General features: G+C 44.2%; 1 protein-coding gene across 9 annotated transcripts in view; it reads right to left on the reverse strand.

Annotated features, from left to right (window-relative positions):
* C2cd2 (C2 calcium dependent domain containing 2) overlaps positions 1 to 17,267 on the reverse strand; it is a 63,478-nt gene extending 46,211 nt beyond the window's left edge. For 3 of the 9 annotated variants that reach the window (XM_076911153.1, XM_034514921.2, XM_076911155.1), the window contains exons 1-2: positions 16,670 to 17,263; positions 7,738 to 7,836 (exon numbers count right to left, since the gene is read on the reverse strand). In XM_076911153.1, the coding sequence (XP_076767268.1) occupies positions 7,738 to 7,836; positions 16,670 to 16,930 (360 nt within the window). In that variant the 5' untranslated portion in view covers positions 16,931 to 17,263. Of the gene's footprint in view, positions 1 to 7,671; positions 7,837 to 16,669 lie in introns of those variants that run through there. The other 6 variants (XM_076911156.1, XM_076911154.1, XM_076911152.1 and 3 more) reach the window with 6 other exon arrangements.
* Between the last annotated feature and the right edge of the window lie 6,055 nt (positions 17,268 to 23,322).

Genomic DNA, 23,322 nt, shown 5'->3' on the forward strand with positions numbered 1-23,322 from the left:
AGAAAGCATACATGGGATAGACCTAAGCTCCCTACATATATGTAACAGACATGCAGCTTAGTCTTCCTGTGAGTCTCCTTAGAGCACATGTCTGTGACTATGCTGCCTGCTTCCTTTCCAGTAATTGGGCTGCCTTATCCTGCCTCAATAGGAGAAGACACACCTAGTCCTACTGCAACTTGATATGCCAAGACAGGTGATACACATGCGAGGCCTCCCTTTCCCTGAAAAGAAAGGAAGGAGAAGTGGGGGAGGGGGGAGGAGAGGGTTGGATTGGGAGGAGAGGAAGGAGGGGAAACTTCGATTGGGATGTAAAGTAAATAAATAAATTAATTAGAAGAAGAAGGAGGGGGAGGAGGAGGAAGAAGAGGAGAAGAAGGAGGAGAAGGAGGAAGAGGAGGAGAAGAAGAAGACGACAATGACTGGACATCCTGGTTATATTGGAAAGAGGAACCAATAAAGGGTCGTGATCTCAAGTCTATCTGCAGGGTCCTGACATGAGATTGATGTTTAAAGAGTGGGCAAAGAGTGTTATAGCTAAGCAGCTAGTCAAGGCTGCCCATCCATCACTCACCCATCACTGTCTTAACTTCAATCTTTCCTGTCAGAAAGTCTGATAAGCTGTCAGCACTGTGTGAAATCTCTTCCTGGGAGACAAGTTCCTCCTTTGACTGGCACCAAGGTTCAGCCTTTTTTTTTTCCTGAGCACAGGATTCCTGGAGAAGTTTTAACTCTTTGGGCTTCATTGTTTCACTAGGTCGAAAGTGGACAAGAAAGACACCAATGTCTCCTTAAAGTGTATCCTCTTCTGCCAAGGGTTACATTGCATTTAGAATAACACCCATCCCATCTGTTAAAGAGATATGACTGAGCAGGTGGCCATGGCATGATAGGGCTGCTTTTGTCGTTGGGTTTTGTACCTAGATTGTCAAAACACTAGATAGGGAAGCCTCTGATCCAGCTGAGAGACGAAGAAGGGCCACACTGCACACTGTGGAGGGTGAACTGACTCCAGGCTACTCTTGTATGGAAATATAACCTTATGTCTCTTGGGTGGAACATTCTAGAATAGACTTCTCCTAAGATGTGAGGAAAGAGAATAAAGTTAGGAATAGTTGTAATTACGTATGTAATTAAGTCTAGGAGAAATCACCAATTGGTGCATGCTGAGACTAACCAAGAAGGCAGAAAGACCTCAGGAGAGCAGAGCCTAGGTCCATAGATCACCTCTTTACAGCAGGCCTTGCTATGATCAGTACCTGACAGCTGGGCCAGGCTTATGCCTGGAGGAAGTGTCATCTATTCATCTAACAGGATGCCCCTTGAGGGAAATTACCACAGGAAAATGCCACCACTCTTCAGGTTGCTGTTGGTGATAAGGAAGTGTCTCTTGTGAACTAATGAGACAGGTGGTTGCTGGGAGTCCCTAGACAGCTTCCAGGTAGGATTGGTCAGAAAGACTAAGAGTTCTAAAAAGCCAAGAGGTCCAGGTTAACAAGCAACTGAATAATAATCAGTCATTTAGAGTGCTGAAGCCATCATCCAAGTTCAGGTGAAGAAGGGAGGTCCTGGGAAGAATCATGTCCAGAGGGGCCTGGGGGCTATGCCTACTCCATACACATTATGTACACATCTTTTATTTGTAACTTCATAAACTGGAAATAATACAAACTGTTTTCCTGGGTTCTACGAGCCATTCCAAGCTGTTGAACTAAAGGGGTCCTACAAAGCCCCAATTTGTCCCCTAGTCAAAAGTGGAGTATAGAGTAGGGCCAGGCTTATAGGCCTCAGCCTGGAACCCAGCTAGTTACACTAACAGCTAGTGAGGGTCAGAATTGAACTGAATGGGAAAATAACTCAGTATGAAGATACTCACTAAGAAATACAATGCCCAAAAGTGCCTTGTGTGAACCAGACTGCTCCAGACTCAGTGGGGAGTGGGCAGGTCCTGAATCTTGACCCAGTCCTTGGTACTTTTTTCTGTTCAAGCCTTAAAAGATTTCACTATGGGCTGTGGAGAGGGACTGGTGTTGAACCTGTGTTTTAAAAAAAAAAAAACTGTGACACACAGAGACCTTGAAAGGTTACAGGACAAAGTCCAAGCTTAGAGCCCTATGTATAAGCTCACAAACCAAGTAGCCAGTCCTCACTCTTACTCAGCTCGGAGAAGACTTATGCAATGTAACATGCTGGGCTTGGGAGGACCTGTTCCGTTCTTAGCATAAGATATGTGTCCTTGGCGAAGGCCAAATTAGAAAGATGAGAACAAAACCTGAGGTCATGGTGGAAGCTGGCAGGAAGGGCTTCTAAACACTCTTGGAATTAAAAGTTTTCATTTCTCTACACCATGGACTTTGGTCCTCAAGTTCTCAAGAATTCTGCATAGCAGGGAGACTATGTAGGGAAAGTGACAAAGAATTCACTGGAAATTTGCACCCCATGGGAAAGGGTCAAGCAGAACACAACAAAGCTACAACCAATTCCAGAACAATATTAAAAAGAGATATCCATGCCTCTGGTCTTTATCTAATGGGAGAGTTAAGTAATGTCCCAACTGGGACATACTATGAGAAAAGCTTATTTTTTTTGGCTCCAGTGCTTTCTAAAAATGGATGTGTTGTGGCTGGCTAAGGCATCTGTCCAAAAATGAAAAGACCACATACAGAAACCAAGAATATAAGGGGTCTTGCCCTCCCAGAATGTCAGGAAGATCACACACACACACACACACACACACACACACACACACACACACCACTCCTACAGGTGAGTAGACATTAGGGACAGCTAAGACAAAGTCTCACCCTTCCTACACCCATAACCAGTGGAAGGCAACCACTTTGGGAATCAAGAGACAGATGGGCTGCCTGGTCAGCCCATCTAACCTCAAAAGAACAGCACCTGGACACATAATTTCTTCATTTGGCCAAGAAAATGCAAAAGCCAATAATTATTTTTAAAAAATATTTTTTAAAAAAGGAAGTTACAGTGTGTGTGTTAGACACCTTCCAAATTGGGCAGGTTACAAACTACTGAGGATGCTACTGTGAATAGACCAATTGCAATAGAGGAGGTGGCCATAAACAGAGAAGGGACAACTTCATCTTGGTTTGTGTACTTTTCAACTTCCCAGCACACAGTATTTCCTGTAATTGTGTAAAAATGAACACACTGCCATCACTCCCTTTCTAAGGTTGCCTTTCTGGTAGCCAATCAAAACCCTTAAAAATGCTTCAACTCAGGGGCTAGAGAGATGGCTCAGTGACTAAGAACACTCGCTGCTTTTGTGAAGAACCCAGGTTCAGTTCCCAGCACCTACATGACAGCTCACAATTATCTGTAACTACAGTCCCAGGGAATCTGACACCCTCTTCTTGCCTCCATAGACACTACACAAACACACATGTAGGGAAAACACTCACCTATGTTTTAAAAAATGAACATGCTTCTAAATCTTTCCCAAGTACTTCCACTTCTAAGAATAATAAAGCAATAAACACAAAGTGAAATGATGCTAGGGCAAGGTAAAGGTGGTTACTGGTTGCCGTGGGCTAAGCAATCCTGTGCACACTTAACTCATACCATCTCTATACCCAAGAAGTCTGGGTGCTGCATGTTACCAGCTACACGTCCAGACAGGAAGCCTTGTGTGAAGAAGCAAGGGAGCATGACAACTTGTCTGTCCTCAGATCCCTTCTCCTGTCCAGATATTATTCTGAGCTTTTGCTTAACAGGAAGATCACCTCCAGCAAGCCCTGTACACCCACTGATAAGGTGGTTAGACAATTTTAAAAACACAAGGGAAACATGAGTATGTGATGGGAGGAAGCAAAGCAACAGACCTAAAGACCAAACAGGCTAATCTCAGGGAAGCTCATACTGCACAGGATACTACATGTATTTGTAAATCCTCTCCATGTTTTCCAAGTTGCTAATTTTGGAACAATATAACTTCGACATTTGAGACAGAATGCACCACTTCAAACTGTGCCTGAACTCCGGAACTGTGAGAAATAGCACACTGCGGCATGCATGTCCCTGCCTATGGATGTGAGGCTCCCACAAAAATCAAACTAGGGGCATGATGAGTAAGAAACCACAGTGCAGTCACAGGAAGGGCAATAACATTTCAAATAAAACTGAGTGGATGCAATGAACCTTTGTAAAAGTTTATGAATTTCTCTATTGGCTTTCATCATGGACAAAACTCACCCTCTCCTTTATTCCTGGGCAGGTAGTTCAATCGTGACACCACCCAACTCCAGAACTTTCCATTTCCCAAACAGAAAGGTGTCCCCACAAACACATTAACTCTGTGCCCAGCCCCTAACCTACTCTGCCTGTGCACTTGACTCTATGGACTGCATCTAGAACCTTGCCTAATACCTCTTACAGTGTTTGTTCTTTTATATCTGGATGTAGTAAAAGGTCCTCATACACTTGAAAGGATATGTCAGTATTTCTTTCTTTATGAGGCCCAGTAATATTCTATGTCCATACTGATGTATTTACATAGTCTGAGCTGCTTTTCCCTTTTGTCTATGGTGAATGACACGATTCTGAGCAGGATGTGCAACCACTATTAACCTAAAGGCTTTGGTTGCTAATTCACCCTGTGGATGGACTAATATGAATGTACTTCACCCACTCACTCTCTGAGGCTGCTTTTTTGGCAACATGAAGACATTTAATGCTGAACTGCTGTAATGTTGCATCTCTGTCCTTCCTCAGCTGCCAGACCAGCTTCACTAATCCACTGCCCCTCAGAATTGGCAGTTTCAGAAAACAACAAACATAAGCTGCTCGACTCCCAAGAAGTACAGTCCTTATCTGTGACTGACAGAGTCAATGCTGGCTTTTGACTCAGGCACGTTCCCAAGAAGGTGCCAGGAAGGTTGGGCCCTCTGTTCTCTATGCCTCAGTTTCTACCCTGTAAAACTGGCCACAGGGCATCTACTTCCAGTCCTTACCAGTTGCATGGGCTGTGCCAACTCCAATATTCCAGTGCCTGCCACATGCTTCAGTTCCTTCTGCCACTCTAGTATCTTCCAAGAGAATTCTTTGGACTCTCTAAGGAGATAGCATGGGTGTATGACTTCTGTACCAGCAAGGGTTGGGGAGTAAGGGCCTCCCTTGGGCTGATGTCATAGCACCACAGTAATTAATCTGGCCAGTTTTAAACAATATCTTGGACGCACCTAGCCCACCCCAGCCTGGCACACTTGATTGTGCAACTGGAAAGTTAGGAGAATAGTCAGGCCCCTGAAGTATCTGTTTTTTATGCCTGTGAGAAAAGAAAGTAAACTATTAATCCAGCCAAGGAAGAGGAATAAATGTATCTGATTCTACAAGCCCTTGGCCCTAATGATGGCCAAGCAAGAGGGACACACAAGCCTGGTTTATCCAGACCCTGAGCAGTGACAGCAAAGGAAACAAAGCTGTAACTAATTTGTTAATACAAGTATTAACTACTTGTTAATACAAGTAAACCTTGCTGTGAAGGGAATACCAGGTGTGTAGGGTGAGGAGTGATAGCATTCTCCTCCCACCCTGGGCATACCTGGGATCCCCTCCAAGATGTCTGCTAAATACTCCCTACACATTTAACTTGAAAGTGAAATGGGTACAGATCTTTCACATGCAGGGGTGAGGAATACACAGAAGGACAGGAAGGAAGGAACTAGCCTAACTTCAGGATGGTCACCACTGTGGGAAGGAAGCTAGGACAGAGAACAGGACTATTGTCTATGTCACAGCCTAAAAATATATATTCTCTTCACAGAGACACTTGCACACAGATGTTTCTACAGAAGTATTCACTATAGCTAAGTTATAAAGCTAGCTTAGATGTCCAACAACAGAGAAATGCATAAAGAAAATATGGTTAGATAGTATAGAATTCCTGTCAGCCATTTAGAAGAATGAAGTTACATCATTTATGGGGAAATGGTTACAAATGGAGGGAATCTCATTAAGCCAGACTCAGGAAGACAAATAATCGCCAGTTTCTCTCATTTGTGTTTCCTAGATTTTATATAGCTACATGAGATCATATATGTATAATATGACATGCAAGCATAAGCTAAACTGTTAAGGGAACAGAGAGGAAGAAGATGATATATATATGTATGTATGTATGTGTGTGTGTGTGCAGATACACTTGGAGTCCAGAAGAATGTGTCAGATACCCTGGAGCTAGAGTTACAGGAGGCTGTGGATGCTAGAAAACAAACTTTAATCCTCTGCCAAAGCAGCAAGCACTCTCAACTACTAAGCTATCTCTCTAGCCCAAACCTATATTCTTTTTATGTATATAAAAGTACATTTTCAAGAGTTGTAATGAATGACACTGATGGGGTCCCTTTTCCTCCTATAGTAAAACTCACGCCTCTGACTTCCATAGGAACCACCGTGGACGTCCCATTAGACATGTGGGAAGGGCTTTTGAGATTCGAAGATAACTGAAAATTAGGCAAATAAGCCTTTTTTTAATTAAAACTATATTTCAATTTTATTTTACACATGTTGTTATATTTGCCTGAATGTATGTATATGTGCTGTGTATTCTTCCTGCCTATAAATTTGAAGAGAGCATTTAACCTCATAGAACTGAGGTTAAAATCTGCTGTGTAGTGCCATGAAGGTGCTAGAAAACAAAAGATGTTTTAAAAATCCACGCTGCAGACAAAATTTTCAAATATAATGATGGTGGCAAATCAAATAATACATTTTTAATATAGGGGAAGATTTAGGCCCACAGATACAAAATGCATAGTATTGTTTAATAATCATTAGCAATAAAGGCAGTAAGTACAAGATGGTATGTAAACACAGCAGGCTGAAATTAATCTTGATATTAAATCAAGAAATTATTTGAGTTTTGGTATTTCTTGGACTCAGTCTTGAGATTTCCTTAGATTTTCTGGTCAGTCTTTTATGTGCATCTCATGTATAAACTCTAAGCAATAGGACTAATTCTATAACACATCTCACTGGCTCAGAAACTTGGCCTCACACGGATGGTTTCACATACGTATACACGACAGCTTTACTGAAAGGCTATAGAATTCAGCCTTTTAGACTAAGCACTCAAATGCTTTCAACACATTGGTAGCTATGTGGCCTCTGACTGTAGGTAACCACTCCAATCCCTACAGGCCCTTCCCCACCCAGGTCCTGCCATCTCTAGCCTGGTTCTATTAGATGGTTTATTTGTCCTGAGAATTTCATATAAAGAGAGTAACATGACACAGGGCTGCATGGTATCTGTTGTTTTTTGATACAAGGCCTCATGTACCCAAGTTTGACCTTAAACTCACTATGTACCTGAAGATGACCTTGAACTTCTGGTCCTCCTGTCCCTACCTTCTGAGTATTAGAAAAACAGTACATACCACAATACCTAATTTATATGCTAGGGATCAAACACATGTTTAAAGCACTAGGCAATCGTGTTCCCAATTGAGCTACATCCCAGCCCCAGTAACATGTTTTCTAGGCTCACTGATGGTATGCACACATATGCTGGTATTTCTGTCCATCACAAGGCTTAATGATATTCTCTTACGTGCAGGCTAGACATGTTTTTAGTCCATTTATCAAATGATAATCAATTTCTCCCAAGAATAATGGTTCTATACTTTCAGTAACTCTGAAGCATGAAGCACTTACCTAGCTCCAGCTTGGCATTCACTAAGTACACAGGGAAAGATGGCACAGTTCAAACACCCAGCTCACCTTCTCCTGGGTTGACTTGACCACACTAGATACCTCCCCAACTGTCAGCTGCAAGGACTGTGGCCGTGGGTCCTTCTGGAAAGAGAGACGCAGTGGACCCTGTAAGAGAGAGGCTGTATGAAGAGGAATGCATAAGTGTAGTCTGGATTTTATTTTTTTTAAATACACACTTGCTACAAAATTACAATTAAAAAAACTGTTAAATTAAACAAAACATCCCAGCAACGGACTTTCGCGAGTGCACGGGCAGAGGGAGGACCAGACAATGCTGGATCTTGCTCAGCACTTGCCAAGCAGGACCCCACAAGGAGGGAATGCTGGAGATGCCCACTGACTCAAAGATGAAGCAAAGAAGCATCTGCTGAGCCCTAAGGTTCACAATGGAGAAAGGTGCACAGGGCAGGCTGTGGGTACACCTTGCCCTCTCAGCTGTCTCCTCCTTACTGAGGAAGTACTCTTCTCTGGAGGGACAGAATTACCTCTCCTGCTTTATGAGGTTGTAGCGGCACTGGCACTTGAGGTGCCATCTCCTCCTCTTTCACTGCTGGGCAGAAACCCAGAGCCTGGCATCTCTCTGGGATGTGAAATAACACAGAAGGCTACTGACTGAAAAGGAATCTGTCTAGTGGCTGTGTCTTGAGTCTTTACCTCACAAACCTCCAAAGCTGCCTGGTTCCCCAGCAGCCACAGGGTTCAATAACTCCATGCATTCTCCAGTGAACTGTGTCTTTCTTGTTTTATTTATGTGTGTATAAACATTTGTGTGAATGCAAGCACATGCCTGTCACAGTGCAAATGTGAGATCAGAAGAAATTCTTGGGTCTCAGTCCTCACCTTTGTTCAACCTTGTTTGAGACAGTCTCCATGCACAAGGCTACCTGCCAATGAACTTCCAGGAATTTTTTTGCCTCTTATCTCACCATATGAGCTCTAAGGTTACAAAGACACATGCTACCACACCTGACTTTCACATGTATTCTGTGGATTCAAACTCGGATCCTCATACTTGTATGGCAAGTAGTGTTACTCGTTGAGCCAGCCCTCTCTTTTTCTAGGGCAGCAGAAGTTGGTGGCTATCTTTCAAGTTAAAAATTTCCAAATGAGGGCTGAAGATATAGCTCAGCTGGCCAAGTTCTTGTCTAAACATACATGAGGCTTTAGATTCTACTGGCATGGTGCTACATAGTGCTGGAATCCTAGCACTTAAGAAGTAGAGGGAGAAAGATCAGAAGTTCAAAGCTACTCTTGACTACATATTGAGTTTGATACTAGCCTAGGTTATATGAGACCCTGTTTTGGGTTTTTGTTTGTTTGTTTGTTTGTTTGTATTTTAAAATCTCCAAATGGCAGATATATTAAACCAATGCCATAAGGCAGTAAAATTGATGCCTTATAAAAGTAAATATGGGCTTGGACAGCAAATCAAAACCTGTCCTCTTAAAATGAGTTTTCTAGAAAGTCCCAGCTTGTATATCAAGATGTCCTTAGATTGAAACCTTCTTTAATTTTCCCTGCCAGAGAGCCTTTCCTGTCTAACTTCTGAGTGGGTGGCAAGGAGCTACTGCCCTTTATGTGTCCTTCTTGTAAGCCAGGACTCCATGGCAGTGAGTTAGTTACCTATATGGGTATAAGCAAAGATAGAAGACAGAACTGGCATGTGATGGGACCAGAGATGCTCTGGCAGGCCTAGTGCAGAACAGCCATGACATAACTCTTTCTTGATTTTTCAAAAATTCCCAGAGATCAAAATCAAGCATAAAATACACAGTTCATTTAGATTTAAGGATTTAGAACCTCATCCTGTGCTAATAGCACCTACCTTACTCCTCACTCATGAGAGGTGGTAAAAAATCTACATGGCAGGGAGGATGAAGTCACCATGTCCAGGCTGTTCTGGCAAAGTCTGGGGCTGGAGCTGGTTTTGGGAGGAGCAGGTGGCTAAAGACTCTATGAACTTGCTGAAGTCACTACATTATGAACTGACTTTGTGGCACAGAGGTGCCATTAACAAAGTGCCTAGATGCTAAGGTAAGCCAGCAGAACAGAACCTCCCAAAAACAACCCTAGAAACACTGAACTGCCTTCCTTCCACCAGGACTCTGTCCTGGAGCCATAGAAGGGCAGGTAGGGTGAAGCTCCTTCCCGTGGTGCCTTCTGGGCAAAACCACAGAAAGATCTTTAATGTCAAGGGATGTTCTTACAAAGGACACAAATTATAAGTTAAAATAAGGACGGAGAGACTACCTTTCTGCTTCTAATCCACCTGCCTCTGGGGCTCAGGAGTAAAGTGAGCCCACGGCTTGCAAACAATTCCTGCACTGCTGATAGTTTGCTGAAGACTAGCAATACCAGTCTACAACCACCTGCCTGGACTACAAAAGACTATACACACATGAGAAACCCATTATGTAGAAACTGCCAGAAAAACATACATTCACATTCATACACACACACACACACACACACACACACACACACACACACACACAAACAAAAACTGAAAAGTTAGGTAGGTGACCTTCATACTCTGGCCCGTAATACAAAGTTTCTGTGATTAAAACTATGGCTCTGTGCAATGGCAGGGAAAATGCAGAACAGGCTGACTGCAAGTGGAAGTCAGGCATAGGGCCACAAGTGGGAAACTCCATACCATGAAGCTTTGTTTCAGAAACAGAACTGTTTAAAATCTGTGACAAATTAATTTCAGTATGTACTATCCACCCTAATTGATCATACAAGAAAACTAAAAGGGAGGAAAATGGCTGGGGATGTCTTAATTGGTAAAGTACTTGCTGTGCAAGCCAACAACCTTAATTCCATCCCTACAGGCCAAACAAAACAGTTCAATGTACTGATGCTTGCTTGAAATCCTGATAGGGGAGGTTGGACTGGCAGACACAGGAAAATACCAGAGGCTCACAGGCCATGAGTTCCAAGCCAATAAGACATCCTATCTCAAAATACAAGGTAGATGGCACCTAAAGAATGACAGTTGTGCATATAAGTAGACACACACACACACACACACACCAGAAGAGAGAAGACTAAGATGAATCCTGTTGTTGAGCTTAAAAGGAGAGTACTGATACGCATTCATGGCTTAGAAGTCAAATACTTATAGACATGAAAACACAGATATTTTCATGCCTCACCTATGCTGATGTGCTGGAAGGGTCTAGAACACTGAGAACTGAGCAGTGGTATGCATACCCAAATTCTACATCCTCAACTGAAGTTGCTCAGAGAAGTGGCTGGATCCAGGGCCAGAGAAGAAAATACATGTAAAAGAAAAAAAAAAAAAAAAAGAAAAAAAAAAAAAGAAAAAGAAAGAAAGAAACACAAGTGTGGGTTGACAAGTACACAGCTGGCTAGAGAAACACACAGCAGCAATTTTGGCAGCAAAGTAATAGTAATGGTACAGGATCATAACCCATTGAATAATTTAAAGAACAAAGAAACCACAAATCCAAAGTGATATATACAACCAGCTAAATATACATGGAGGAGTGAGCATTACCTCTCTCAGCAGAGTTCCAGTTGATAATATATAAAGAAGGAAATAGCAAATCACCATTAAGGAAACTCCACATAGGTAACTGTTGTAAGTGGGCCACAAGGAGGGACACTAAATTGAGAGCAAAAACATCTAAGAATGTATCGCCCAAGACAAGGTAACTAGAGCCACATGTGAAGACATAAGGTACAAAACCATCTCACCAAAGGAGCCAGGACCCACTTTCCCAGTAGTAAGTTACACCAATACCATGAGCTCCTCATACTGAACAGTCAAGGGTTGCTATTTCTGTATGTATAGTCTCAAACCAACAGCAGGATAAAGCAGACAAATATTCAGCAAAATAACAATAACACTCCATACTATCAAGGTCATAAACAATAAGGTAGAATGAGAAACCATTACAGATTATGGGAGACTAAGAAGTACCAACTAAAGGGTCACTAGGGACTGTGAGCAATAAAATGATGTACAGAGAAAGCTACTGGGATTGAGAAATATTTTGTTTTCTTATTAAAGAGATTGTGATAATATTAATGTCTTGTAGTGTTACAATGTTAATTTCACTGTTTTTAGTTGTAGCTACACTGTGCTCAGGTTAACCTCTTGTTCTGTACAATGTTAATTTTACTGAGTGCTTAAAGTTACATTGTACCTAGGTGAGCCCATTGTTCTATCTGAATTTCTCCAGTTGTAAGTTATAGCAACCCTGTACCGACAGTAATTCTGCTCTAATAGTTGAATGATAGTTATGAGATGCAGGATGAGGAACATGTAGAAACTCAATTAGTTTTCCAACTTTTCTGCAAATCCAACGGCAAATCAGTTTTCAAAGGCGAACTTTCAAAAGAACAGCCCACCTTACTTACTCATGATATACCAGGCTCTGCTCACTGTCTCATACAGGCTCATAACATCTGTGTGGCATTCCCTTCAGCAAAAATACAGAGAGATCAGACTTGTCCAAGGCCACACAGCTAGTAAGTACAGAGTTGGGAATCAAACTCCCGCCAAGGCTCTTACAGGTCTTTCACATGGTTAAAGAACTCTTTTCCCTCCTCAAACACTACAAGTGGTTTGGAGTTAGCTTTGGCTGATTTTGGTTGGTGTGGATAAAGCACCCACTCTTTCCTGAATTCCTGTTGGGAGCATGGCTGAGTACAAGGAACAGCTCCACTGGCACTTGAGTTTCACACTGCTGATCTGCAGTCACTGGCCACCTTCCTTTCAGGTTTCTGTTCTTTAGAATGCTAAAACAGCGAATTAAGCAGTCTGTTGTTCTTCTTGGGGCTTGTTGGCTCCCAAGTCCGAGGCTTGCATTCAGATGCGATGGTGTATGTGACACTGTCTTCTCCTTCTACCAGACCTGTCTTTTATCCCACTCACGCACCGGGCTTGCTTCCAGCCACTTCTGAGCTGGGCATGAAATCCACCTCTGCCTCAACTCACAATGTAGAGAGCAGATGGAGGCACAAGTGACCAAGAAGGGAACAAGTGCAGGCTGCTGAATGTGTGGTTGGGGCTGCATCCTTACAGAGTGGAAGAAGTCAAGAAATTAAATGAGAAAAAAGATACATACTGCAAGGAACTCTGGGATGCCCTGTGGGAAGGTACTTATACTGGGAATAGCCCTGAGTGTATAAGCTGCAAAAAAGGAGACTGAGGTGTGAGGGGAACGGTAGAGTTCACAGAGTTACCCCAAACCCGTTTTACTTCTCAGTGGTGTATGGTACAACAAATTGATCCAGGGCCCTTACTTGAGTGGCTGTCAAGAGTCTCACTACCAGTCCTTCTGTGCACAGCTTCTGCCATTGGTTTTTGTACAGCTTGAAAGTCATTAAATGATGGAAAGACACTGCAGTTTCCGGCCACTATTTACACGCAAGCTTCCAAATCTCAGAGAAGTCAGTGCTATTTAGACATGTTCTAAGTTCACATTGACTCCCCATTCTCCAAAGACTATAGTGCCCAACAGTCTCACTCACTTGTTTTAGAACATTCCTATGAGGAAATCCTGAATTGAAGGATTAAAGAAATGAGCAGATCTAAGAATCTTCCTAATCTAGGACCACTGCCAGTTGAGGGCAGGGAGGAAACACCAGAGAAACTCATGACAACAGCAGCAGAACATGGGCTCTGAAACCTGCATGAGTTCTCCAGAGCAGCAGGGTAGAAGGGAAGTCCTGAAGTCACAGGTAAGGCTACCCTCATGCTGGCATCCCAAGCCAGGGCTTTGGAAACAGAAATCTCAGGTAATCTTGGGTGGTGTAGGAGTATGGGCCATCATTAGTGTAACCGATTATTACCACAAGCTAAAGTATTCAGGTGACTCTAGGCCAGTCACAGGGTAACCCTGAGCAGCTATCTTCAGATACAATATTTTCTGGGTTCTCTGGCTCTCTGTGACAGAAATATGGCCTCAACAATAAACATAGTTTTTGTAAAGTCAAACTTGGTGAAGAAATGAGACTTAATGTTAAAACTGCCAACTATAGGCATTGCTGGGTACAGCAGGTCTCTGGTTGACAGATGGCTAGAGACAGGTGTGTACAGTGGCTTCTCACCCAAGGGGAAGAAAGTATCTCCTGTTCTCTAGCCTCCAGCTAACCCAAGCCCTTCTTGTGAATGTGGCATTGTGATAGAGATGCATACAAGGGTATTTCTTATGAGTCCCGTAATTCCTACTCACTGGACTGATCAATAATGGCTTCCCCTCTTTCCCACCTAACTAATCACCCTATAAACTACTTCTGGAGTGATGGTTGGAATCTGTGTTGGAGTTCACACAGCTACACTTATAAGAGCACAAAGAAGCCACCTTGAGTCACTGCTTAGTCCTTGGATCATAGGGATTCAGCTACATTACTCAGGCCCTCTTCATAGGACATTATTCAGACAAACACTTGGGGTGCAGGATGAATTTGCTCCCCACAGTGTATGGCTGTAGCTGATTTGGGACCAGACTTTGAGCTCTCCGTTCTCAAGCTTCGGCTCCTCACTTCTAGAGAGAAAAGGGCTTGAGCAAATGTTTGAGTTTCTTTCCATTTTAAAACAACTAAGATAGCTTAATGAGGAAAGTGCTTGCTATGTAAGGATGATCTAAGTTAGATTCTCAGAACTTACGGAACTAAATTAGATGTGAAGAAGCAGCATGCTTGTAATTCCAGCACTGTGGAGCCTGTGGAGGTTGTAGAGGTGGAAACAGGTGGATTCTTAGAGCTTGCTGGCCAGCCAGCCTAACCAAATCAGTGAGCTCCAAGCCAAGCAGAGACCCTGTCTCAAAATACAAAGTGAATAGTTGTTTCTATTCACTTTGTATTTTGGTCTCTACATGTACATACATTACATGTGTACCTGCATACACATCATACACACACAAATACAAACCTAGCATAAAATCTGAAATGGAACAGGTTACTGTTTCCACTGGGTAGAAAAGTTCCCTTTTCATGGAAGATGCTGGATCTGATCCAACGTTACTAGTGTCTCTCTATTCCACTCTACCAGTGACAGACCAAGAATTGGTTGACTCCCAAGTATTAGTATTACCTGGCTGGGGCAAAGAGATTTTAGGACAGAGTCAGGCAAGGGACCTCTAAGTTGTTGCTGTCTGTGCCTAGAGCAGTCTGGGAATGTGAGCCTAATCAGGGATTAGTGGCATTCGAAGTGGGGGGAGGGCAGGGAGAAACTCCATCAATTGTGGCTGCTGGGGTCAGGTTCTCACTAGTATAAATGCCTGCATCTGTTCCCCATGTGTCATTACTGTAACAACAGCCAAGTCCCACGAAACTGGTAGAGAAGTAAATCACTGAGTTCCTACCTACATGCAAAACCCTCCATTTGAATACAATCAAGCAGCATTCTCAGGTATCAGGCAGCAGTCACACAAGTAGAACAAAAACTGAATTCACTTGCCCAACCAAGACCAGTGCTAAGGAGGGGCTTCCTTTTCTTTCTAGGCACAAGAAGCCCTGGGAGAGTATCTAGAGTGATCCTATCTTAGGAAGTCAACCAAGAAATGGCAGGAAATAAAACATCCAAAATTCACAGAAGGTAGGGGCACTGACTCTAGGTCACCAGTGTCTATCTCCTACAGATCATTAACCAGCACTCTTGCTAGCACCCTACAGAAAAAGAGAGGAAGACTGGCATCAGCTCAGGCAACATTGTGTTCTCTGTACTGAGGCCAGGCTTCTAACACCAGATCAAATGACGGTCAGTGACAGCAGCTTCATGGTGGGATCATGTTTACTCCTACATATGAGGACACATGGCTTGAGTACTGACCCTGGGTGGAAGTCCAGCTCTGATGACTGGGCATCTATTCTAGGTATCAAGACAGATGTCAACTGAGCTTGTAGCCTTGCATCCAAAATAATCTTTTTCCAAGAGTCCAGAGCAAAGTCTCTTGTACTGTTGGATTTGTGCTAATTCATACTTAAAGCTGTTTTTCTTTTTTGTTTGTTTGGGTGGTTTTTTTTTTTTTTTTTTTGTTTTGTTTTGTTTTGTTTTTTTGTTGTTTTGTTTGGTTTTTTTTTTTGTTTTTTTTTCTCTATGGCTACATGTGCCAAGGCTAGGCTCAGAGCCTAGTGGAATATTCTGAAAGTAGATAGGTTTGGCAGGACAATGACTGAACATTATGGTATTCACTGTGTTCAAGGCTGGCAATGTGGGACTTCTCCACTGGGCTGCACAGCAGGTACAGAGGCCTTTAGTGCTGACAGGTGCCAGCTCTGTCCCACCAACCTAATTCCCCTGTGGAATGCTTCCAAATTGTAGACGCCAGGAACTTGTCCTTACACTAACATCTCTTAAAAGTAAAAATAAGTCAGCAAGCAATTAACAATGAAAAGCCCAAGGTGTGAGGTCAGCACATTTGGTCAGCACATCTTGGCTCTGACACCAAAGACTACTTTAACCTTCCAGGCCTCAGTTTCCTCAGATGTATGATGATGATGCCATGCTAATTTGGAAGTGACATAAGCATTTACAGTCCCCAGGGCCATATCTGAGAATAAGTAAGATCTCAATAAACAGTCACTGTTCTATGTGCTCAGAAATGCAAGCCTTTAAAATTTAGAAGCTTTAGGCAGAGAACAAGATTAGAAATGAAAGCATATTTGGATCACAGTTATCCATTTATCGGATTCAAAATCAGTAGGTGAGGTGTCCACCCGGAATTCTCTAGGGATCGGCTAGATGGTTCTCACACAGAAAGCCCCACGGAGCTGAAGATGTTTGCTGTGTGAAACAGTCATGTGTTTAACTCCCCACCTCAGGCTCTTCACTCTCACTGGTTCTAACTTCAAAGAATGCCTTGCCTCAGTAGGCTCAGGGTGGCTGTGGCGGCCTCCCAGGAACAGGGCTCTTCCTCATGCCCCTCTCACCTTCAAACACCACGCCCTCCTAGGAACTCACCCCTCTCTTTTCGGCCTCATAGTTCAGGGCGGTCACCCAGGCGGCTTGCCACTGATTCCCCCAGCTATCCCGTGTCAGTATCCAGGAAAGGAGTGTGTCCGACTCCCGGCGCCTTAGCTCATCCGGCTCCACCCGCCGCCGGGGCGGGGGTCGCGCCTTGGCCAGCGCCCACTGCGCCAAGTACAGGCCCACGGTGCCCAGGGCCGCGACGAAGAGCGACACCAGGAAGAGCCACTGCACCTCGCCAAGCCACGAGCCCATGCTGACGACGCATACCCAGCGCGCGCACCCCGACTTCCCGGAGCAGCCGCGGCCCCAGGGCGCGCGGAGCCGGCGGGTGGCGACTCAGGACATCCGCCGGGACGCAGAGGCACAGGGTCCGGGGCCTGGGAGGCCGAGGCAGCGGGGAGGGCGGTGAGGACCGGTAAGCGCACCAAATTGAGCGCCGCGCGACTGGGAACCAAACGCGGGACAGAGGAAGCTGCTCCCCACGCGCGGTAGGGAAGAGCAGGGTAAGGCTCTTCTTCCCAGCTTGCCTCCAGGGGTGACCGGCCGCGGCCCGCAGTAACCGCAGGAGGCTGGGCTTGGGGGCGGAGCAGAAACGGAGTCTCCTTTTACAGCCCCGCCTCCTTAAAGGCCCCGAGGGCCCTCTCCGTGTAAGCGCGCAAGTCTTCTGCTACTACCTTGAGTGGTGAAGGTGGTGATCTCGTCGGTGTGCCGCGCTTGGCGCTTTAGATCCCAAAAGGTTACTGCCAGGCGCCTTGGTTGGGATCTGTGCGCTAGCGCGTGGGTGGAATGCCCAGATAAAGCGAGAATTCCAAGAATTTCCCCACTGCCAGGACTAGGTCTTTGCAAGGCCAGCCACAGCAGCCTGTAGCTGTCACCCTACAGTAGGCTGATGGTCTGCAATATGGAGATGACGCCTGTCCTATTTCAAGATCCAGGGAGGTGCTTGTCAAACCCAGGCTATGGTTCAAGGTGTGCATAGATCATTGACTTTGTTTGGAGAGAGAGAGAGAGAGAGAGAGAGAGACAGAGAGAGAGAGAGAGAGAGACAGAGAGAGAGAGAGAGAGACAGAGAGAGAGAGAGACAGAGAGAGAGAGAGAGAGAGAGAGGTGTGTGGTATGGCTGGAGGTGAATTTGGTATAGTGTATGTGTGCGCTGTATTCATGTTTTGTGTATTTGTGACAACCTTCTGCATGCTCAGCTTGAGAAGGAAAGTTTCAGAAACAGTAGTCAAATTCTCCAAGACCTGACACAGAATAAATTTGGTATGGTGTATGTGTGTGCTGTATCCATGTTTTGTGTATTCGTGACAACCTTCTGCATGCTCAGCTTGAGAAGGAAAGTTTCAGAAACAGTAGTCAAATTCTCCAAGACCTGACACAGAGTAACTCTTAACATGGTTCAGCTGTGTTTTCTGCAGCTGCATCAATGGAACTGGACTTCAAGTTGTTAGGTGGACCTAACATTCAGCCTTCTCTTACAATGTTCAAGCCAATGACTGACTATATCAGGGGAGATATGGGCCTAGAATCAGTGTCCCTACTACCTCTTTGAGGAGAAATGTTGGGTGGTAGTTGGACAGAGGGACTTTGTGGGGACAGAAAGGAATCAGTTCAAGGCTGCTAGGATTGAGCTTGAACCTTTCCTAGTTAGGATATGGTATCAAAACTCCCTAACCATGTCTTGAAAAACCAAACCAAAAAAAAAAAACAAAACAAAACAAAACAAAAAACAAAAAAACAAAAAAACAACAACAAAAAAACCCCAAATAAGCAAACAACAACAAAACAACCCTAGCCATGTCCTTCAAGTAACCATAGGCTGATGAACCCTAGCAGGCATAGTCCACTGGCTAGAGGCTCAGGCTTAACTCCCCTCTTCCTTTTCATATCTGGTATTTTAACAGAAACAAAGAAAATCTGTTGTCATTTAAAGAAAAGGCTGTTTATTTTCTAACCTATAGCTAGACCTATTCAGTTGGATGATATGGGTCTTACCAGACACCTGAAAGACTAGACCATTTCTACCTGTGTTCAAGTCCACCTGTGCTCATATGTGTATGCTGGCTGCTACTGTGTGGGTGGTGACAAGGAGATCATCCATCCTGTGTGACTGGTACAACCAGTCTCATTCAACTGACATAGCTCAGGGGCTGCTTACCCAACTGGCTTGTAACAAACTGCAAATTAACCACCATCCCTCATCTGGAATGTGTCATGTTTCTATATGTGTCTACAAAGAGATTGTTGACATGTAGACATGGAGAGTGTCAATATTTGCTTCTAGAAGCAAACTATGGGGAGATAATGACCCTAGCTTATGGGACAATGCAGATGGTTAAAACATGCTTGCGACCAGAGCAGAAACACCTCATAAGTCCGTGAAAAGATCAAGCCCCTGTAGTTTCTGCTTCCAGTGAAAGACCCATTGGCTCTGGGTTAGTCAGTTTTCTGGCAAAGCAGCAAACATTTTTCCCCATTGTGATATTCCTTGCTTCCCACCAGCTCCTGTTTCTTTCCCCACACCCATCTTTGACCTGGGGAGCAGACTACCAGTCTCCTGTGAGGGGTGCCTACTCTCACTTCAGTGGGTTTTATGGGTCTAATTCTCAGTCATATTCAGCTGTGGCTATTTGTTGGGTTTAATCTCTCTCTCTCTCTCTCTCCTGTGTGTGTGTGTGTGTGTGTGTGTGTGTGTGTATACACATGTCCATGTGTGTTTTAAGTGCATGCATCCATGTTCAGGCAGCAAAGGCTGGAGAAGGACATAAGGTATCCTACTCCACTTTCAGCCTTACTCTTTGAGGCAGGATTTCTCTCCTTTTTTTTTCTTCATTTTTTTTTTTTTGCTTCTATTCTCTCATATATTACATCCTGTCAGCAGTTTCCCCTCCCCCCTACTCTTCCCAGTCCCACAAGTTCTGTACCACCATTACCCCAGCACATCTTGTAGGCAGAACAGATTGTAGGCCAAGGTTTTGTGGCTGAGTAGATTTCTCAGTCTCACTGCTACAATCCTTGCCTGGTTATGGAAGATGGCCAGTTCAGGCTCTGTATTCCTCATTAGGTCACTCTTATAGATTACAGGGAGTTTCCACTGCAGTACATCACCCTTTAAATGCTCCCCCCAATTCTAGTTGTCTCTTCCACTACTCTCTCTCTCCCTTCCCTCCTATCCCAGCTTGATCTTATCCGTTCTGATCCTTACCTGCTCCTAGTCTCTCCACAAAATATATTTTCCCTTCCCAGGGAGAACCATGAATGTGTCATCTCCATTCCCCGGCCCTCTTGAGCCCTCCTTGTTACTAGCCTATCTGGGTCTGTGGGTTGTAATATGATTGTTCTTTACTTAACAGCCAAGTCAGCTCACACCTTTAATCCCAGCACTTGAGAGGCAGAGACAGGTGGATCTGAGTCCAGGGCCAGCATGGTCTACAGAGACAGAATCTCTTTACTCATCCTGGAGCTAGGCTGACAACCAGCAAGCTCCAGCTCTCTTCTATCTCTGCCCACTCCCCACCAACACTGGTTTGCCAGGTATGCAGCTATATCTGGCTTTTTACATGGATTCAAAGAGATTTAAACTCAGGTCCTACATAGCAAGTGCTCTTATGTACTGATCCATCTTGCTAGTCCAGGTTTAACCACTCTCCGATACAAAACTTTGTGACTCTGAGTTCCTATGAGTAGGTAGGATAGTGATCTGTGCATGGAGGAGGAGCCTATGTGTGGAATTAGTGGGTGATGAAACATCTCCAAGCCTGTGCCTCAAACATTTTACATCAAAGCACAGAAGTCTTCTAAAGGCATCACTCTAAACTTGGACAAGATCTTCCCGCATTAGTGGGCTAGATATCACGGCAGAGTGGATAAAAGCACAGAACCCATGTTCTGAATTCCCCTCCAGCCCCAGAGCCTGAAGCAAAAGACCCCACTGTTCCTATTTTCATCTCAGACATTTCTGAGGTGCTTGTCCTCCAGTCAAGAGTTGCATGTTGGATGTTCTATGCTGGCTCACCCTGTTTTAGGGCAATTCTCTCATCTGTACATCAAGACTGGATTTATTTTACCATCCTACAAAACAAGCCCAAAAGATATGAGAATGCTATATTTTCAGAAATTAATAAACATATCTAGTGTTATAAGTTTTGTGTCTTATACAGTTGTTCTCATTCATGTAAGAAATTATTCATTACTGTTGAACAGATACTTTGGGGGCCGGGTCCCTGGACAGTCTTGTATAACCCATACTGGTCTTTAACTAGGCATATGGTCCAAGATAATTTTAAACTCCTGATCCTCTTGCTTCTATATCCCAAGTGCTGGGATTTTAGATGTATTCCACTGTGCCCAACTTTATGTGATATTAGGCATGGAACCTTAGTTGTAATGCATTTTAGGAAAGCACTCTACCAACTGTGCTACAGCCCCAGCTCACTGAAAGGTTTATAAACTTACTTCCAAAGAATTGGGACTTTTGTTAAATTTCCAATATAATTATCTCAAATATCTAAACAAAAGGGAAAGGGTGTTCCAGAAACTCTCCAGTTTGTCTCTTCTCTTGGAAATGGCTGCTGTGCCCAGTACCATGGCAGATAAGAGTTTGTGGACTATGATGGTTACCTCCCAGGCCAGTTAAACCAGAAGGATCCACACTCGGCTGCCTTTCAGCTGACTTTGTGGTATAAGACTCAGGGCTATGTTGGGAGAGTGAGCAGAGTGTGGGAAGACATTTGGCCCAGTATCCTGGCTCCATCCATTTCAGGCCAATTTCCTGTCATGTCTGTAGAGTCCAAGCAAGGAAAGGTACACACGGTACACACTCGTAGACATAGACACACACACACACACGTACGTGTACATTCACCCTCCTATCAGAACTAGCCTCAAGAGAAATCACCCTTCCTTTCATCATGTCACTTTCTGGGCTTGTAGCTGGGTCCTTTTTTCCATGGTTTTGCTTGGTCATAGCAACAATCACCAGCACGTTTAATAAAAGAAAGTGCAGCCTCTATGGGTAGAGAGCAACCAGCCAGCTCCCTTGAGTTTAGACAACAGAAACAGCAGTATTGTGAAGCAGGGCCCCTTCTAACAGGGATAACACTCCAACTTGCAAAGATACACCAGCTATGTGAAACACCTGGTGGCACTCATGAAGGTCAAAGCTGTGTATACTGAGCCTCAGCTGCCATCAGATTCTGCCCAAGACACTGGGCTTTATGGACTCACTTCCTGTTCATGGCAACACTGGAAGGAAACCATTATCTCACTTTTAAAATGAAGCTTAGTTCAGAGAGGAGGATGAATTAAAGTTACAAGAAAATGACAGAACCAATGTTCAACCCCTTCAGGTTCTTTGTGACCAAACCCAACTTCCTATCCTCCTTGGATATGATATAGATGACCTTGATATGATCTTTATATATCCCACAGAGGCAAGCAAATTTTATACTTAAAGTTTCAAAAGCTGGAAGTAAAAGAGTCCCCTTTTTCCTGAACACAGGCAGAAACTTGGAGATTAGTCACTGAGGAACCCACTCAAGGAACAGTATAGAGTAGCTATAGGTTTCAAGCCCATTCTGGGAACTACTGAGATTAACCCAGTCCTAGCATCTCTGTGGAGATGGCCAGGCAATCAGATGATCATCTTGAGTGGTCAGCATCCTAATGCAGACGCCCATCAATCAACAGGATGTGCCTTCAGACCCCACCCAGGTGACATCTGTTGATGAGCCTGAGTCACAGAAACACCGAGGAGGTGTTGTCAGCATCTGAGAAGGGCCACCTGCCCTAGGCAGACTGAGGAATCACCCATGATTCTGCCTAGGATGAACACACAGAGGAATGTGCTTGGGTGACAGTCTGCTTCTAGCAGGTAGCTTGAGTAAGCGTCCCACAGGATTTCCCAGGAGCAATTGCTTGTGTGATTGGGTGGGTTCACTTTCTGGAGCAAACATCAGGAATCCAACATGTGGAGCTAATTCTCCAAAACTTTCTGTTTATTGTGCATTTTCCTAACTCCAAGGAATACTGGTCCCTCCTGTGCATATATATACATCTGAAGTCTCATGGCAGAAGCCAGCCTGGGAACTAAGCTTGGTTTACCATTAAAAGTAGAGTTTGTAGGTGTTGCAGCCCGTACTGCCCGTTCCGGTCCGAGGGTCAGGGTCTAGCGAGAGAGAGAGAGAGAGAGAGAGAGAGAGAGAGAGTGGGGATAAAGGGGAAGAGACTCGAAGAATGGAGACAAGACAGAGATTTTGATCAAGTCTCGTTTATTGAAGGGAATTCTGAGCTATTTATAGGCTTTTGCCACATGCCTTGTAGGCGCGTGGATACCACGTGCCTTGCAGGTGTTGATATGATGTAAGCCTTACAGGCGTCTATAGCGTGGACAGCACGTGCACCGCAATGCCTTGCAGGCGTGGATAGCACATGCGCCTTATAAGCATGTATGGTGTAGATAGCACGTGGACAGCACGTGAACTGCATGCCTTGCAGGCGTGGCCACCAAGTGCACCTTGCAGCTGGGGGCAGTAAACAGCAACACAAAATATGTGGGATATCAGAGTGTGCTTCAGCTGTTGTAGGCTATTGAAAACCAAATCTTTCATCAGGGTATATGGTTCCAGATGGCTGCAAAGTTGATC

This window comes from Arvicanthis niloticus, chromosome 12, assembly GCF_011762505.2.
Source record: "Arvicanthis niloticus isolate mArvNil1 chromosome 12, mArvNil1.pat.X, whole genome shotgun sequence".
In the NCBI taxonomy this organism is placed as follows: Eukaryota; Metazoa; Chordata; class Mammalia; order Rodentia; family Muridae; genus Arvicanthis; species Arvicanthis niloticus.